This window comes from Scleropages formosus, chromosome 6, assembly GCF_900964775.1.
Source record: "Scleropages formosus chromosome 6, fSclFor1.1, whole genome shotgun sequence".
Classification (NCBI taxonomy): Eukaryota; Metazoa; Chordata; class Actinopteri; order Osteoglossiformes; family Osteoglossidae; genus Scleropages; species Scleropages formosus.
Window position 1 is genome coordinate 26,638,184 of NC_041811.1, and position 20,234 is coordinate 26,658,417.

General features: G+C 40.7%; 1 protein-coding gene across 6 annotated transcripts in view; it reads right to left on the reverse strand.

Annotated features, from left to right (window-relative positions):
* Window positions 1–286: 286 nt before the first annotated feature.
* mapk10 (mitogen-activated protein kinase 10) overlaps window positions 287–20,234 on the reverse strand; it is a 62,932-nt gene continuing 42,984 nt past the window's right edge. For 2 of the 6 annotated variants that reach the window (XM_018754561.2, XM_018754578.2), the window contains 6 exons: window positions 17,552–17,734; window positions 15,391–15,515; window positions 14,451–14,477; window positions 13,087–13,150; window positions 12,054–12,131; window positions 287–4,340 (listed from right to left, as the gene is read on the reverse strand). In XM_018754561.2, coding sequence (XP_018610077.1) covers window positions 4,198–4,340; window positions 12,054–12,131; window positions 13,087–13,150; window positions 14,451–14,477; window positions 15,391–15,515; window positions 17,552–17,734 — 620 coding nt within the window. In that variant the 3' untranslated portion in view covers window positions 287–4,197. Of the gene's footprint in view, window positions 4,346–12,024; window positions 12,132–13,086; window positions 13,151–14,450; window positions 14,478–15,390; window positions 15,516–17,551; window positions 17,735–20,234 lie in introns of all 6 variants that reach the window. The other 4 variants (XM_018754587.2, XM_018754597.2, XM_018754605.2 and 1 more) reach the window with 4 other exon arrangements.

Consider the following 20,234-nt stretch of genomic DNA (forward strand, 5'->3'; position numbering starts at 1 on the left):
CTCAATCTCGTTTCTAAGACACAAACCGCGCAATGTTTCGGTGGCCAAGCAACAACCCTGCCGAAGTTTTTTCATGCGGACGCAGAAATTCAGTGACTCGTCTCCGAAGACCAGAGCGAAGCTGCAGAACTGAACATGTGAAGACAGGCGAACGTGTGAACGGTCGACCTGAGACAATCCGCGATCTTTCCTTATCCTGCACGTCCAACGCCGCACAACTGTGCTCGGTCCGTACTCAGTCCGTACTTTAAAAAAAAAAAATAAAAAAATAAAGCATCGAGGCCCCACATTCAGTCGTTCACCTTTCGTAAAGGCAGCAGGTTCAGTCTGCCAGGTCGTGCCGCTGTAAACAACTCCCAGGTGAACATTTCCCGCGAACCACCGCTCATCGCCGTTCATCCCCGCTCGCATTTGGGGTTTCGTAGCACCTCATGACAGCGACCACTAGAACTTTTTAAAATGACCGTTCGTTTCTCCCCAGAGCAACTTCGAACCATTTAAGCAGCTGCTCGCTTCTTGGAGAAGTGCAGAAGTCCCGGTCATTTTCCTTGTTCGAGGGTACAACAGCAGGGGCCCTAGTGGAGAGGTAACGTCCAGCAAGCTTTGAGCCGCACAAGTACATATGTTCCTGTGTTTGATCAGTGTTCCATCAAAATATAACAACGGTTTCGCACATGTAGAAATAATAACCCAATTTTAGTACAAGTACAATTGTACAGGTATAAACTTATCGAAATTTAGAGTAGGGAGGTCAGGTAGCTCATGAGACAAATGTGCACTTTAAGCATGCAGTCCTTGTCCAAAACCTTCATTTTACCTTGACTTTGAGCAGCTTTATCCGTGCTCGCGTTCCCTACCTTGACCTTTGTAGATTCCGGTGCTGCTGGAACCTTTGCATACTGGTATTTGTCACTGAGCCATGGCTGAGCGGCTCGTTCAGTCAATGACACTGCAATTTATGCTTTATTAAGAATGTTAGCTGAGGACTTTCCATTTTTATTACTCATGGAATACCTCTAATGATGAAAATAATTTGTATTTCTTGTATTTGGAGAAAAATGCAGTGCATGTACTATATGCAGTGTCAATTATTTCATATGTGATGAATACGAAAGCCATGATTCTAAGGCTTCAATCAATTACAAGTGCACTGATTGATTAACCTTTTAAAGTCAATAAGCCACAGCCTACTAATGTATTCTGCTTCACAAACAATCAAATGACAGGAATGTATGTAGTTGTTTTCTGACAGCTCCACCAAGCTGGTTATTCCTCACAAATTCCATTTAACTCCAGGGGAATCGTGCGACTCTGTTCAACAAACATTTATATCAAAGAAGCTAATTAGCAACTGAGCAGGAAGAAAATCCAACGTGCAGAACAAAATATGAAGAGCAAGGCTGAGAACAGCTGGCCCAGGACTAGTGGAGACCAGTGGAGACCAGTGTAAAGTCCTAGAGAAACCTTCACAGCCCATATGAGACAGTCAGCTCAAGCTATTCAGATATCATCTGTTCTAACTGGAAGCTGAATCCAGGATTTGTCCTTTTAATGACAGTAAACGGTAACTGATAATGTCAAACCCAGCAAGAGGGACTTGTATTGCATACTGAACTCCCAGGAGAATCAGCACGATGTGGGATTTTGGATCCCCTGATGAATGATTGTCGACCGAGGCTGACGGAACACTATTGCAAGGACGTAACTGTGCTTCTACTAAGCCATTTTTAAACAGCCCGATACAACCACAAATTGTAGCTAGGATTATCTCCACCTCAGCTCTGTACCTAGAGGACAGGGTTTGAATTTGAGCATTGTGATTCAGTTCCACAGTCATTTTCCCAATTATTTCCACTTGCCTTTTAGCTGTGTAATAAGTGAGACCAGGTGAGCAAAATGCTCTATGGCTTTCGCTAACCTGACACAAACAGATGAGTGGGGATATCGTGGGACGGACAAATCGGTACTTCTCGGAAAGGCTGAACTCAGATGGTAATAATATCACCTCTGAAAGAGCACGTCCAATGCCCGACTAGCTAACAGTGCAACCGGAACTTAGCTTGGACCAGATATTTGTGCTAGCTTACAACGCATCAACGGATATAACACACGTGAGCAGAAGAGCGTCGCTAAAGCCAAAAATGGGGCCAAGAACCTAAATCAAATAGGTCTGTAAACTACACTTGTTTTAAAGCACACACAACCAGTCAACCAGTTCACTCAGAACAATATGAATGCTGGAAAGCACCAAGCAGAGAATGATGGGTAAAAGAGATTATTTTTGAAAAAATAATTTCTTTGCAGTAGAACGTCGGTTTTGGAGGGAAAAAACTAAACATGCATTTTGCATGTTAACCACTCATCTTGAGTCAACTGTTACCACACAGTGTCTCTCAGATTAGCACAAGTTAGAAGAGCAAATGTGGAATGAAAAGAACAAAATACACCTGGAATGCATCAACCATTCCTTTTTTAAAAACGTGGAATGGCACACTCAAAACACATTCTCTACTGAACGGCTGCCATCAAGCACAACTTAAAAAATAATATTATTCTGCGAAACCAAAATACACTGCATCTTAATGGTGAATATTAGCTGCTACTACATGTAAGTCTTGGACACACACAAAATTCTGAGATCAAAGTTGTCTACACTTAAACAGAGGACCATTATTATATGCGACGGTAGTACTTCTGTTCTGAAGCTATGGGTGTCCATCAGTAAAGGATGTGCCAATATTGGCAGAGAGGTGAACTTCCCTCCCTCTGCAATATAAAGAGTCTAATAAGCGATAAACCATTGTCACGTTTACAGCGAGTAAAAACATACCAGTACTGCGATGTTTCCACTCGTCCGTACCGTTCCGATTAGTTTTTTGACGACAAATCTCCAGTTTCTCAAAGGCACTAGCCAAATTTTGATTTCAATAAATACACAAATAAATAACCACCCCTAACCCCACCCCCCTCCAAAATAAGGATGAGTGCCAGTGTTCCGCGAATAGGTAGTCAGTACATGTAATTATTTTCCTAAAGATCAAACTTTAAAAAAGAAACATGAAAAAACGAGATGAACGGATAAATGTTACGTTCACCTGCAGCGACCAACCAACATAACGGTTCTCTAAGGAGGTCAACACTTGTTAATTCTACGTCTACTAAACTCGTTCACTGAGCCACTACAAAAGTTGAGTGTGGTTTCGGAAGCTGTCCCCGTGTCGCAGCCCAGAAGGTACGATGAACCCAAGGTGACGATGCCTACGATGAGTATGCCTCATGTTACGATCCAATGACATGCAGGAGTGTGCGACAGCCAGCGTTGCAGTGCAGTGACAGGAGCTAAACGTCTCCGAACGACTTGAGGGGTGAGCTCAACGATGACGGTGACAGTACTTCACCATTGCGTCCCGCCGCTAACATACATCCGGCTCCAAAACTCCCCCCTTCCCGACCCAGGTTGAAAAATTTGTCTTTTTCTCCAATGGCATATAAACAAAACTCTTTGTACGTATTTATCGTATAACTCGCATTTTCATAACCATGCAGGACTACAGGCAAGGGCAACTAAGGTCAAGGTGGCAATGTGGCAAGGTGTGCTAGAGTTCCCCGTACTGGCCGTCAGTCCCACCCGGCGCGCCCTGCAGCTGTACACAATTACATATATACAAAATAAAGGGGGGCGCTGTACAAGGCTTTCCCCAGGAGAACAACACACAGTCACGCCTAGCTCTTAGTCTCAGAATCCGTCCAGGAGAGTGTCAACTGGGACAATGACGGGGGAAAAGGGTGGCGGTGGCGGTGGGGGTGGGGAGAGGCATCTACACAAGTCATGAACACAAAGGCTCACCTTGCCACACACACCGTGAGCACAGAAGCTTGCAGGGCGTCGGATATCAGCCAGTAAATTTACACTATACAGAATGATGCCTGTCTACGTTTCCTTAATGCCATATGAAGGGAGATATAAGCAAAGCTACTATAAGTTTATAAATATACATGTCAGCTTGTGTTTTTTTTAGTACTTTCGAGTACTTTTTTTTTAAGAATGAAAATGCAGGCTTGGATTTATCTTATTCTGTTTCCTTATCTTTTATTTATTTATCTGTTGTCATTTTTTTGTTTTTTTGTTCGTTTGTTTTCGTTTCCTGTCGCACTTCACCTTCTGAAGAACATTGGGTTACGCAGGCAGGCGGCTAGTCACCTGCAACAACCAAGGGGTCCCGCAGAAGTCTCCAAGCTGCTGTCGGTGTCGGAGGCCAGGGTCTGGTCGGTGGACATGGAGGAGATGTCGTTGACAGAGGACGATGGAGGGAGGCTCTCGCTGCTGTTTACGGCTGCACCTGTGCTAAGAGAATCAACAGCAGCAGGGTTACAACGAAAAGAGTGCGGCTGTCGGTGGCACCGCTACTCATAACAACATGAGACAACCACCGTGTTTCAGGCATGGAGGAATGAGAGCCGTGGATGGGGTCAGTGGTCATGGTCCCTTCTTTGTTTAACACGGCCCGCGCTTTCCAATGAAAGCGGGCCCTGTTTTTCAGCATTAATTATTCACCCCGATTCGTATCATTATTATTATGAACTGTGAAGAAAAATGTATGCCCGGGTGACTCAATTCTGTTTAGCACACCCACGGTAGAATTGTTGCAGATCAGGTAAAGGCTCAGGAAGGATGTTTGAACAGGTGTGTCCAGCAGTTCAGTGCAGCCACCACTAGAGGGAGTAGTTTCACACTCAGCACACCATGGTTTCCACTGTAGCTGTTCAGTCTGCCGTTTGAGTTCGGAACTATCCATAATCTATAAATGTATCATTTTAACAACTGCCATATTTTGATGAAACCATTTAGATTAACTGTATCGCCCAAAAAGGTGAACCATGAAAAAAATAGATAAAAACAAAAAAAAAAAAACAAAAAAACAAAAATCTTCATTTTGTGGTTCCGAGACCCTCAGATCTTAATTTTGACTGTTTCTCATAACCTTGACCATAATCATAATTTTATTGCCTTTTACACAATGAAATGGCATGTGTGTTCTGCCCTTTACATGGGCCACAAAAATAATTTGAAATATTGTACAAAGTACATTCTGATTTTAAAACTGTGTATTTATTAGTCAGTAACTTGGTATTTATTATAACAGAATGTTTTGGGAAATATTTTGCACACCCATTCCTCACACAACAGCGATAGGTTTTATCTGTGAAATCACCAGGTAAAGGAAATTCCTGCTACGATGGGGCAAAAATAGCATTATTTCTTGCAGGGAAAAAAATCAGGTCCTGGACAAAAAAAAAAAAAAAAAAAAAAATCAGGTAAAAATCACTTAATATTAATTAGAACACTAGAATAATGGTTAATTTTATGCCTGAGAATGGCACCACCGATGATTTATAATATTTGTCACAAAATCACATTTTCATCCATTCATCATTCATTCATTATCAATAACCACTTGTCCAATGCAGGGCTGCAGAAGTCGTAGGGCGATGTTCCCTCTAAGCTATGTGCTTGTGCACATATTACACGGTTCAGTAAGCAAGTGCACATGGAAAACCATAAAACACACACACACAGACACACACACACACACCATTTATCTCCCAGTGCTCAAATACTTACAGAATGGACAGACAGTGTAAAGTGACTGGTGGCGACCTGTTCTTACCAGGCCAGTGTTCCCTGTTTCTGTTTATGTCTTGCTGTCTCTTAGATTCCCATTTGTTACAGCATCATAATGTATAGGATTGTAAATTATATACATATAATATGCATTAATATGAGAGGAGATGGGTTCGTTCCCCTCTCAGCCTGTGTGGAGTTTGCATGTTCTCCCCGTGTCTGCGTGGGTTTCCTCCAGGTGCTCTGGTTTCCTCCCACAGTCCAAAGACATGCTCTTCAGGTTCCCCATAGTATGTGAGTGAGAGAGAGAGTGTGTTCCACTGATGTATGGATGAGTGACCCAGTGTAAGTAGTGTATCTAGCAGTGTAAGTCACCGTGGTGAATAAGGTGTGGGCCAATAACCCTACATAGAGTTCATAGGAAGCTGCTTTGGAGAAAAGCATCGGCTAAATAAATAAATGTAAATGTAATGCATTATAGTTTATATAATGCCAGATCATTTAAGTTCTTTGTGCTCATTGTGCACACATTTCAGCTATGTTCAGGGTACTAACGTTTAACTACGCCAGTATAAATCTCTGCTTCTGTGCACAGGTTAAAAAATGCATTCATGCGTTCTGTCATTTTCTTGAATGTTTTAATGAGTGTTTATTCCATGTTTACTTTGTTGCTGTTGTGTTGTGTTGAATCCCTGTACTGGTATAACTGGGGACAGGAGCTGTGTTGTTGGGAATCAGCTATACACACGTGTGTGATTTTACCGCCTGCAGCATGTGTGTCAAGACTGGGAAAGTACAAATGGCCACATAATGGGCAGATCCAATGACATGCACATTGCATTCAAAAGGCTATATACTGTATTTCCGCAAGCCGTTAGTGATTTTCGTCGTATGGGGCTCCATTACATGAGAATTTAATGCATTTATTTATTTGATGAGACCTGTAAAGTCTGAAGATAACCTAATCCACAACAGTCCACCCAGAGGAGGTCATACTGTAAGCAAGTTATCCACAAACCCACATTAGATAAAAATATATTAATAATCAATATATGACAACCCAGTAGATGTATGACAACATACTCTGTGTGTGTGCAGACTTGTCTAGGCTCACAGCGCATATCTCACACAGGAGACCATGACTGAGGAAAGGAACTTCTTACATTATTACAAATATTCCGTGTTTGAAGAAAAGGTCAGCATCGCCTTTTAATACTCACACATATATGAAGGAACCAGAAGAAAACAAACTGCTGTTTTTAATTATAGCCATACTATACAGGAAAAGGACTGAAACTGAACTTGCACAGACAAAACATAAAACACATAACAGATAATACAGATATACATGTACATAGATCTGCTCCAAAGTCACATGTTCAAAATTGCTTTTGCACACTTGCTGCTTTTATATGCCCTTTATCTTACAATTCTAATACTATAATAACCTCACTGTTAATATATTCCCTTTTAGTTTTGTTGTTTTATTCTGCTGCAAATGTCACTAACGGGTAATGGGGGTCTAGTCACAGTCTGGAAATGATGTTGCTGTTATCTTAAAAACAAAAGAAAAAAAAATAACAAATTTGAATTTTCACGGCGCAAATCAGCAGAACCACATCAGAAGCACAGCAATAATTAAATGAAATTGAGAAATTCTGTCTTTGTGCTCTTAGTAAGGAGGCCAACTTCACAGAGGTTCTCACAGCTGCTAGGCTGTGGGTTCAAATCCAGCTCAGCTGTATGGAGTGTCCGTGTAATCCCAATGTTCACATGGCTCTTCTCCAAAGGCCCCAACCCATGAGTTTCAAGTGAACTGATGACAGGAGTGACCATGGAGTGACCATGTGATTACGTTACACTGCTCTGAGGTATAGATGTGTGAGTGACAGTAGGGAGTTTAGCGCAGTCTATGTAAGACACACCTTGGACAAAGGCCTCAACTAAACACTACTTCATAACGCGCCCAAGAGAAGCCACCCATTGGGGGGGGTGATCTCTTGTGTGGAACGACATCAGTGATATCTGAATTGAAACGACTGTTCTCACAAGGCTCATCTCGTAAGTAAGAGCAAAGAGCTTGTCATGCAAATTTTCGAGAAGAAATTACGTTTAATTGTAAGTTCTTGTTGGAGCAGCGAGGGATCGTACGAGGAAAACCTGTATAGAAACGAACGTGTTAATCGCATTATGTGCACAGGCACGACACTTGATTTACATCCCATCGCATCATCACATCACCATCTGAAACCGCTTGTCCTAAGCAGGGTCGTGGCAAACCGGAGTCTAACCCGGCAACACAGGGCGTAAGGCAGGAGGGGGAGAGGACACACCCAGGACGCGACGCCAGTCCATCGCAGGGCACCCAAAGCGGGACTCGAACCCCAGACCCACTGGAGAGCAGGACCTGGTCACACCCACTGCGCCACCACGCCCCCTCTCACTTGATTTACCTTAGGAAATAAAAACTGGCTCCTAGACTCAATCTTCCCTGTGTAATGGCTTTTAAATCACTGTTTGTTGGGTGGAAGAAGCACAGCAAACTCTGTGACTGAGCCACCGAAATTCATCTCGTCCACATTTTCAATTCACTTTGAGACAACCTTAAAACCCCTTCTTTTTCCTAGCCTTTGTGTCGGGTTATTATTTTGCCGTTCAAGGACGACTCGCATCTTTCTTCATTGTGCAGCTTGAGGAAATGTGAAAAGAGAACCGCGATAAAGGAATCAGCCTGGCTCCGCACAATAGGCACGGCCAGTTCATTTGCCCAGCGCCGGCGCACCGTGCCCCGGGGAGACTGCACGCTGTCCATTAACTGGGCTGTCGCTACAGACACTGACTCACGAAAGGGTAGCAGAACTGCATCCAGTGACCCCCATAAAACCAGAGGTATATCACGATTAACGGCTCCCATTGATTTTTATCTGACCCCTTGGTGGCAGGATTACTTAGATGCAGTAAATCACTGCTAAACACCAAACAGCAGCCTCACAGGTGAGTAAATAAGGATCAAATTGCCATTTTGCATCCAGATTTGCAGGAAGATTCATGTGCTAAAATATGTTTTTCAAATATGTTAAACTGAAAAACAATTCTGCAAAGTATAACTCATACTTCATGCATGGGAAAAAAATATTTACTTTCATTCTAGACTGAATAATGTAACACTTACCATAGTCTGTACTGTCCTTACAGTTTGCACAATCAGCATCTAATCTAACATCTAATTCAGAATGCACTGACGTATTTTAACTTGGTTTTTTTCAAATTGTTAAATGCATATCGTAAACGTATATCTCGAAATCCATGTTCTCTTTTTATATCAATTAAAAAACAAAAAGTGAAAATACGCCACAAACAAATATGGGCTCTAGTGATGGGGATATAGAGTCCAGCAGGGAGGGCACTGGCTGAACTGAACCTGCTGGGTATTTTTTAATGCCTAGACGCTGTGAAAGTCACATGGCCTGTCCTTGCATATGTGACAGTAAATTCTCAACCACGATTTGTAGTGTCTTTGCACGCACGCGCACACACACACACACACACCCCTCTTGGGTAAACTCTCCCTTCACATTCAATGCTCACCGCACTCATGCCCATCACTCCACGGTTAAACACACCACAGTATGTGACGTGCAGGACAGCGCACGTATGATCGACCGCTGTCAGCAAGGGGATGAGCGAGGGAGAAACATCGATGCTCGCATTTACATTTATTCATTTAGCTGACGTTTTTCTACAAAGCGACTTACAACATTAATCTACTTACAATTATTTACCCGTTTATACGGCTGAGTAACTTTACTGGAGTAATTTCAAGGTAAGTCCCTTGCTCAAGGGTACTACAGCTGGAGGCGAGGCTCAAACCTGCAACCTTTGGGTCCAAAGGCAGCAGCGCTAACCACTACGCTACCAAAAGCAAAATTCCACTCATCTCAGGCTCTTCTGCATCTGCTCTCATTCTGAGAGTCGCCACACCGCTGAAGGGACTTTAGCCTGAAATAAAGAATTTTATTTCGTGACTGAACACTATGTGATCACTCAACACCAGTTAGCTAGATGAGAGATGAGAAAAGAATGGACAATTCTGGTCATCGTACCTGCAGATGAAATGAACACTGAAGTAACCAACAAGCTTGGTAAAAATCGTTCCGATAACGGACGTTACGACCACAATTTGACGCGAGATCTCTTGGCCGCCGTTTAGAGGACGCGAGGAATATTTATTCCATCAGTATCATTAGTACTGGCCGTAAACTCACTGCTACAACGCTTACTTTAACATTTACACCTATTTCTTTCATTTCATCATACTATTGTTACCTTATTTAACAGACGCCTTTATCGAAAGTAAAGTACAATGTTAGGTTTACATACATAGCTACTTACATTAATTTACCCAGTAGGGTCATCCTTGCTCTAGTAATGCAGGGTAAGGACTCAAACACAGGTCGGTTGCTTGGCAGGACACAGCTCTAACCGCTGTTCTACCAGCAAATGTCAATGCATCATTTGGAAAGCTCCTGACATCTAGAGCTCCTCGAAAGCCACACATTTATATTTAGCTGATGTTTTTCCCCAAAGCACCTTACAGGTGCCTACCCATTTATTCAGCTAGGCAATTTCAGGTAAGTACTTTGCTCAGGGATACTATAGCTGGAGGTAGGAGTTGAACCTACTACGTCTGGGTGTAAAGGCAAGAGCTCTAACCACTACACCACCAGCTGTCTGCACCTCAGTATTATATTGTTTTCAATGGTGGGCAACACGAAAACATGTTCATTCTCACGCCGTATTATCCTAAACGAACACGACACCTCCGCAGCCATTCCGGACTGAGCCAGCAACGCGGCCCTTCTCTGCGGTGTACCGCGGTAAAATGAGACTCTCGGTTCAAATGAAAAGCAGCACCACTGTAGCAACGACGATGTGATCCGTTTCATACTAATTTCCCTGCAGGGATTATTAAAGTATTATCTGTTAAAACACTACCTTTGACGGCTGCAAGATTTTCAAATAAACACAAAATTCTTTGAAACATTCTTGAAAATGCTTGAAGTTATTATTTTATAGTAAACATATATTCCATAAAAGGCATATTTTGATGCAAAAGGAAAGGGTTCGGTTCAAGTCCAGCTCAGGGTGTGTGAAGTTTGCAAATTTGTGCTTACATCCTGCAGACATTAACGGAAAAAGGCACCGGAAAACCGCTTCTGTTCCTCCCTCGATTTGAGCAGTCGCTATAACCCACATTTCTCGAAATCTATTGTCATCATATATTGTACATATTACAATATCTGCATTCATTCCAAGTATATCGATATATTTCTAGCAGGAATTTTTGGGCGACGGGATTTAAAAGGTAATAAAGTGGCTGTGCACTTACATTTTGAATAATTTTTACTAATTTAAAGCAATAGTTGTGTAACATCTTTATCTTAAGTCACAATTTTAAACATCTAAATTAATAGCTTTCACTGGAATATCTGAGATTAAGCACAGATTTAAAGGGTAGAAGCACTGATAGCGGCACCCTTTCTAGAACTTGAGTTAAAAACTTTTAGGTCCGACATCCATTTAATCAATGGCTATGCCATAAAAATAATTTTAAAAAAATGTAAGCACTCAAGAAGAGGATTCGGTATACACACTGGGAAACAGTTTAAAGGGAAGTGGAAAAGGGTAATGCAGCCAGTTCATCTACTTTGCAGACGTCTGAATCCCACCTTTTCAGCAAGGTACTTACCCTAAATTGCTCCACTAAAATTACCCAGCTGTATAAAAGGGTAAATAATCGTAAAGTCACTTAATATTGTAAGTCACTTTGGAGGATAGCATCAGCTAAATTAATAAAATATAAAATGTGAATGTGTAAAAATTACTGATCATTCCGAAGATATTTTTTCTTCACTTTTTTTTTTTTTTTTTTTTTAAATAATTTCACCAACAGAAATTAACACAAAGATCTGCAACTCTGTGTTCCTGCAAAATGTACGAATATATTTTTTTCCGAGATCATCACGTAGGAACTTCCTCCAAAGCTGAACACAGACCAAAGACCCCACACTCACTTCATGATATGTGCATGCACAAATGTGGATATACAACGCAATACGTAAAACGTGTTCTGCAGACCAGCTGGACTTGTGTGCTACAATCACACTACCATCCACTTTAAAATTAATATTCACACAGGTACTTATACTTCAAAATCACAAATACACATCTGCAGAATGATCAAAGCAACAGAACACTTAATAATGCATTATAACATTACACCATTTTACACCAAATTACTGCATTTTACACTTTTCACAATGAGAAACAAGGACAAATGGGTTACGCACTATGGAGTTCTTGGTCACACGTTTATCCAATTAGTTTTTAAATTCACTTACAGAGGGATTAGGTTATGCACTGAGAGTACCTGAAGGAGAAGGTTGTCCCTTCACAACGCCGTTTTTTGTTTTCTCCTCAAAGTTCATCACTTCTTTGTAGATGAGCTCTATAAAAAGGGGGAAAAAAAAAACCAATAAGCAACGCCAGTGTAAAATCCATAACAGGTTAACGATGAAACATATATTAAACCAATTAATTTTCTGAAACAATTTTTTTTTTTCCACTGGCAATGAGTCTTAGTAGAGAAGATGGATGTGCAGTTTCAAGACCTGAAATTAAAATTCAGAAAACAAGTTAGAAATATATTGAGAAGGAGTACTGTACAATAGCTCCTTTACCAGACAGATCTCCTAAAAGGAAAGTCAAGTCAAAATAAAACATGGAGCCGCTCAACAGCCTCTTGTTGATTCTATGCTTAACTCAACAATGTAAAATCAAATAACTTATGAATTTAATAGCAGCAGGTTTCCTGCGCCATGAATTATTAACGTATTCGGCTTGTCAAACAGCCAGAGGTATACCGCAGAATAATCCCTACGATATAAAAAATATATATATATATATATATATATATATATATATATCAAGAGGCAGAACAAAATGTATTCAGGGAGGAAGACATGGTTTTAACGTAAGAAAAGAAGACTACAGAGAGTGCTACAGCTGAGATGTGTTTCCTTCCCTGACAGGACTAAGCTAATGATCAGAGACCATCTTCAACATAAACAGCTTGTCATGTGTTGTACCTTCCTGTGTAGAGTAGGCAGCTCAAATTGGAAGCAATCTTAAGTGCCACCTTTACTTCCACAGCAACCGTACTAACAATAAACAGCACTGACAAGCTATTTAGATGACGGTTTGCAAAGAGGATAAACTTTTTGTTTCGCGTGTGGCACAGTGCCAAGAACGAAACTTTCGTTATAATAACTTTGTTGCCTACTATGAACTCCCCGTACGAGTCAGACGCCGCACTTGAGTTCGCATAAGCTCGGCATACGAGAGTCACGTAGAGCGGTATTATGTGCGGTGAAGGGGTGTGTTCCGAACGCCGTTGCGTTTACCTTTCCACTCATCAATAGAGTGTTCTCTCTCGTCCAGCTGCTTGTCGTAAATCTGAGGAGGAGGCTGGAGGAAGAGAAACAAATTCAGCACCATTACAGAGAGTCCACTTCTGTGTCTAAGCAAGTGTAAAGCGTGTTAAGTCCTCAGAACACTAATTACTAATTTTGCATTTTTGCGTTAAATTATTAAACGTGACATTAAGGCACTTGACAAAGGCATCCCAGAGTCATCATTGACTTAGGAATTTGTGAGAAACACAGTCTTGCTTGTTTTCCATAAAAAAAGTAGTTTCTTTTAAGATGTTCTTGTCCCCTTAAAGATTTGTTGTGTGCACCACAAGTTGTAGGAGAAAAACGTAAATAAAAAGTATTCTGGGAGGTCTGAGAATACAGGAATAAAGGAAGGGTATTGGCTGGAGACCAGGTCAACGTTAAGATGAGAAATACCTTACTGTACCATACCAATCAATGGAATAAAATGTGAAGAGAAAATACAGCGGAACGTGCGAATCAATTTTCCAAGCTTGTTATCTCTAACATAGCTAATGTAACAATATGATTTATCAAAAAAGAATTCTGGAAAAGAGGAAGCTTAAATTAAATATCAAATTAAATAATACAGGTGGTCCCTGATTTACGATGGTTCGACTCGTGATTTTTTCGACTTTACGATGGTGAGCTGGCAATAGACATTCAGTAGAAACCATACTTCGAATTTTCAATTTTGATTTTTTTCCCGGGCAAGTGACACGTGGAGCGATACTCTCTCGCAATGTTGGGCAGCAGCAGCGATTTGCATCTCCCAGTCTGTCACGCAGAGGCGTGTACTAGGTGTACTAAATGCATTTTCGACTTACGATATTTTCGGCTTACAATGGGTTTCGCGGAACGTAACTCCATCGTAAATCGGGGACCACCTGTATAAGTAAACTATATACCAAAAAAAAAAATACTTATTAATATACTTACATTGCTCATGTAGAACATTACATTTCAGTGTCTATTACTTATTACCCTTTATCCATTGTGGAAAATTTCACCATTACACTCTGGCTGTCACAGAGTAACTCAAGGCAGCAGGGATTTCTGGGAATTTCTTGGCTCACCATTGGTTTTCTTTCCAACTATCTCTGCCTACTCCCGTTTGCTTGACTGCAACATCACAAGCTTTCATAGTACAAAATCGCCAGTCGACACACATATGAGTGGAGTACTGTAAAGTACATGGTTCGCTGGCACCGAGGACAGCTCAGGTGAGCCATAACCCTGTCGCTGAAGCGGACGTGGACTACAATGGATGTGGACGCATCTTTGTCAAGGTTTACAGTAAAACATTTCCTTGAGGTAAAACATTATTTATTTACCATTGATATTTGGACGAGATCTCTGGCCTTCATCAGCATGAAGATAACAATAAAGAAGGGGGAAAAATACAGATGTTGAGGGAAGGTTTGAAATCCAAAAGGCAAATACTGCACATTTGTACCATAGTAGCCAGTGTCTCATCAGTTTGGGGAAACTAACTGGAAGGTAAGCATTCACAAAAATTGGCCATGCTGCACATAAACAATTTACATTTACACGCTGTCATATATCATGGAAATATCTCAGATAAGGGAATTTAAGAAAAAAAAACACATTTAAGCAATTAATAACTGTTGCTATGAAAAAAAACTGCTAATATGTTACCACAGCCTCAAGATTTTCAAATTATTTTATAAAGGTTTCATACATGGTGTGTCAAATTTATTACAGGAAATCAGTTGTTAGACATGCGTTTCAAGAAATCATCATAACGTAGGAGACTGGTTCCAAAACGCATTTCCCCATCTCAGTGTCATCTCAGACTGATGAAGGTCTCCGCAAAGAAATCATGCACATGATGCACCTCAAGAAATGTCTACTGACTATGTGGCACAAATCAAAATGTTCATAATTATTAGGGGCAATTAGCTCTATACTGAATATCTTGCACAATACAGCTTGTATTAAACTACTTTAAGACAAACGCTTAACGATTCTAACTAAAATATAGTGTATAAAATAATTTTAAACATCATCTTAAAGTATGCCTCCTCTATTTTTTCTGCTGTTTCAGCATTTTCTGCTGTAATCAAGCCAGGGCTAATAGAAATAGGGAATGTGAATGAAATGGGCCTCCAGACATGGTAACTTCCAAAGCTCTAGTGACAAGCAGCACAATGAAAAAGCTTAATTCTGTGAAACTGTCCAACGTTGTGGATGGTCCTCACAAACAATGAACAAACAGCACGACCATCTGAAGGGCTTCCGCACTCAACTCACCGCCTCCACTTCAGATGGGTCATACCACACATTGATGTAGGGGTGCTGCAGGGCTTCATCCACAGATATCCGCTTCGCTGGGTCAATGATCAACATCTTTGACAACAGATCGCGGGCCTGGCTGGCTGCAGAGATACACAGTCACATTCCACACAGATGTTACTGCTGCATCCCGACAGGCCACCGAAAATACAAGCATGTAATGAAAAACAATCCAAGACTTTCACTGCTTATTGTTCTCCTGCAGGTGTGCAGTTTCCTCTGGGCTCAATAAAGTATCTCTCTCTATCGATCCATCCATCCATGCATCGCCCCATCCACCCAATATAGTTTAGTATGAGTCTGGGTATTGAAGCAACAATGATTTGCAAGGTACAGATCACTGAAATTAGATGTGAACGTTAAATACTTGTAAAATAACCTAATATGCTATAGTGGCATAAAAACTTCTAGCAGAGAGGCCAGTACATTTTGCCAAAAGGGCTCATGAATATGAACACTATTCATACAGATAAGTTTAAAAAAAAAAAAAAAAACAATATCAAAACCTCAAATCTGCACAATCCTTTCAATTAACAGAAGATTGAGAAGCACAAAAATTCCTAACTCTTTGTGTTCACGTTAATGTGATAAACGGTCTATAAAAATTCTCCACTCCATTCCAATCCATTCGCACCCCATACCTAGTGCATTAGCATCAGACAGCCTCTGATCAACACGCCACATCAGAGCGCTGATGGCAAGAGCCCAGCGTACAGCGTACTTCTGAATGGACGCCTTCATGAGCCATCGATTGTATAAGATCTCATCAGTGGAAGCACAAACCTGTCCACCTATTACTGGCCTCCTTCCAGTTTGTCATCACTTTTCAACCTTCCTACGCTGAAAAGTCTGTCACGGTAAAGGGAACATACACTAGGGAACAGCTGGTGACATAGTGGTTAGAGCTGCTGCCTTTAGACCGAAAGGTTGGGGATTCAAATCCCAGCTGCAGTATTCTAGAGTAAGGTACTTACCCTAGAATTACTCTAATGAAATTACCCAGCTGTACAAAGGAGTAAATAACTAAGGAGCTTCATACTGAAAGTTGGTTTAGAGAAAAGCATCACGCTTTCACTTAAAAATCATAGTAATTATACCTTCACTAGTAATTTTTGTAAATTTGTGATTTTGCACTAATAGTAATTTTTGTAAATTTTTGTAAATTTGTGATTTATGCCTTGTGTTTTTCTTTCCTTATGTCCTTACAATTTATGTCATAGACTGCTGAGAGTAAGAATTTCATTGTATGGTGCAACGAACTGTTTACTGTACACATGACAATAAACTCTTGAATCTTGAATCTTCACACAATCTTCATAAATTAAAGTGAAAGAAGGTATATTTGTGTAGAATATATTATAATAAATTATTTCTGATGATTTGAGTCATCCCAATATTAGTGAACTGAAAGACACCAATTTTTACTTGTTATTTTGTGTTTTTCAGCAGAGCTCACACAAGTCATTCAAGTAACGAAGCCTCCCAGAAAAACTGAGCCCAGCACTAACGTATACGATGTGGTGTCGCCCGGTTTTCCACATTTCACAGCCACTGCACAAATTCAACTGTAATTCACTGCCTTAATTTCACAAAATTAAATGCATTTCAAAATAAGGAAAAATTAATGTGTAAAGTAAGGAATTAAGTAACATAAAGCAGATTATTTTGCATTGCAGAATATTACAGATCAATTTACAATTCGTGGGCCGATGGTACGCCACTATGTGGTTAGCGCTACTGCCTTTGGATCCAAAAGTTGCAGGTTTGATCTCCACCTGTGGCTGGTGGAGCCTTGAGCAAGGCGCTTACCCTAAAATACTCCAGTAAAACTACCCAGATGTACAAATAGGTAAATAACTGCAAGACTGTAGCTGTAATAATTGTAACCCTAACATGGTAAATCAATCGTAAATAAATAAATGTCTAATCTTATTTGATAAAAATTCTCTTCGTTCCGCATCTTTCAGAAAGGTTGAAGGTAAGCATATTTTTAACACAAGATACTAAAAATTAAAAGAAAAAAAGCTTCTTTTAGTCCTACTCCAAACTTACCGCAAAATTACTATGATGTGGAGCACTGAACAGTGCCAGTGCCGGCACCAGCATCGCAGACCCTCACCTTTCAGCTTGTTGTGCTCCGAATCCGCGGGGAAGAGGCAGTCGGGGAAGAGCTTGGGGAAGGCCAGACCAGCGTACTTGGGCCTGTTCTCCACATAGTTCCTCACCGTGGGCTGCAGCTTCTTCATGAACTCTGGCGATGGCGTCCCCAGCTGTTCAATCACCTTGTTCCACTGGTCAATATCTGGCATGCGTACGGTCAGGGGAAATCCACCACATGAAGCTCACCACAACTGGTGGCATTTCTGATTGCCACCACAACGCCGCGCTGAAACTCACGTTGCTCTGGGCGTCAACACACCAATAACGAGATCTCGTGCGTTGTGCCCCTTCGACAGCTTTCCGGTCAAGTCTCATTTTTCCACCGAAATTGCCCAGTTAACCGAGTATTGAATTATTCAAATTTTATAAATGATTTCATTAGACAGCCAACAGTTTCATCAAATGTAGGTCACACCTTTAACTGTTTCCACAGCTGAATATGCTGTAATACTGATTTACTATAATGTACAGCCTAAAAAACCCAACCTCATTGAGGTCGCCATCAGCTCTGATATCTGATATCAATTACCAGACATTAATGTCTCACTTCTGTTTGTGTAGCAAATGATAGTCAAGAAACTGAGTAAATGATTTTCATGTACAGCAAATTCCCCAGTACACTATGACTGTCCACTGGGGGAAAGATCCGGTGCATAAAGTACAACTAAAGACCTCGTGAAGTTACAAGTTGCAGATTAACTCATTAACTAATTAACTAACAGATTGTTACAGAAACTAAAGGGTCAAAGTGTTCGCTTCACGTTTGTTCACACTGTTAAAAGGTATACGGTTTCCCAGCATGTACCAATCCTGTTTGTTTGTTTGTTTGTTTGTTTGTTTGTTTGTTTGGTGGGGGGGGTCCTGCTTTTGGTACTGCTTTCACTGATGGCCACCAGAGGGCATCTCTCTATTCACTGCACTGACCAAAAAGGCTGAAACCGCACTTATTCCATTCTAGTACTGAACCTCCGGAAATGCTTTCAGGGAATATCTTTTAATAAATTCCATTTACCTTTATACATCTTTTAAGAAACACCCATTTGGAAATGATGGTTCCTAAATCTTTTGTAACACTAACCCTTTGGAATACCGAGTTCTATGATACCCCGGCGAAACTTCCAATTTAATAAGTGCAAATGTAACGGTTTCGGTTAAATCCGGTGCATTTCGGTTAAATTTAAAATCTGTTTTAATCTCAAGCTGTAAGTGATCCGCTACAGAGCATTTAAGATAATAATGTATACCTGAGGAAAATCAAGTTATTGCTTTACAGAAAGTTGGGAGATAACTGACATTTGCATCCCACATATTAGAAATCCACCTTTAAATGCCAATATGCCATAAATACATCAAAAATAATACAGCTCACCGCACAGGGACTGTGTGCATTACAGTTCATGGTGGCCTAAGTGACAAAGCTGCTGACAGCAAGTCAGGAATGATAAAATCTTTATGTAACTAAGAGCTGGGAAAGCAATTGTATTTCTCATTAATATTTATGCAGTATGGATGAGGATGGAGCATCACTTCCTCCGTTCTTCATATGTCTTCCCCACCGGAGAAGTCTGCAGAGTGCCGGATGATCAGACACTTTCCCGGAGTCCTGCCCCACATTTAAAATCCGTCTCTGTCTTATCTAGGTAGCAGCGTTACATATTTCCGGCAGAAAACTAAGAGCCGTTAAATTCCTTTAGCATTTTTATCAAAATTCCACCAGCAGTGCAGCTCCACTGCATTCACTTCACTGGAAGGAAGAGTCCGATGTGGTAAATCGTGACACGCTCCATGTAAGCCCTGCACCAGTGGGTTATGAACAACGCTGCAACAGATGACAATCGACTCTTCTAATCCTAAAAAGACACAATTGTCGATGTTGAAAAACATCTGTACTTACTCCATGACATCCACAAGCTGCCATCTGAACTTGTCCTGCAATCAAGCTTTCTCATAGTCCTATTTAGTCTTGGCATTATTCAATCAACCTGATTTGTTAACTTTTTGATGTGAGCTGCTAAGCATTAAATAATTTTTTAAAAAAAGAAAAAAACAGAAATGCCAAAGTCATTGTAACAAATGACACAATTTCATGTAGCGCAGTGAAGAGTTTAACATGTTATTTCACTGACAGTGTAGTGAAAAATCCTTCTACATTTAATCAGTTGTCCATATCTAATGGAAGTTTTCTTTCAGACAGACTGCATTTCATACATTTTTAATTATAGAAATGATTCTGTCAAACCAATACCTTAATAACCAGCGTGTGATAAATTTCCAAGGATTCTGTGTAACTAAAGGATAAACAAACTAATGATAACTGGGTGGAAATATCTAGTGGTGACAAGAGGCGAAACACAATTACATTTTTAGAACCACTATGACTATTCATGAAAAGCTACTGGGGAAAGAAATCTGGCATAACCTATAAATGTGCAATTTACGGAGAATTCTGGGTCCGACATGGCATAAGCCCAGCAATCGAAAAGCTATGAAAGATAAACATGACATTGCTCCCATAGCAGACATACACAGCTACTTGGCAGCTTCATTAATTTTTCGACTTTAGTCTCTTTTCGCATCTTCCTGGACTCTACGTGATCTCGGTCACAGAAAAGCTATTAATTTACTTTTGACTACACTGGTCA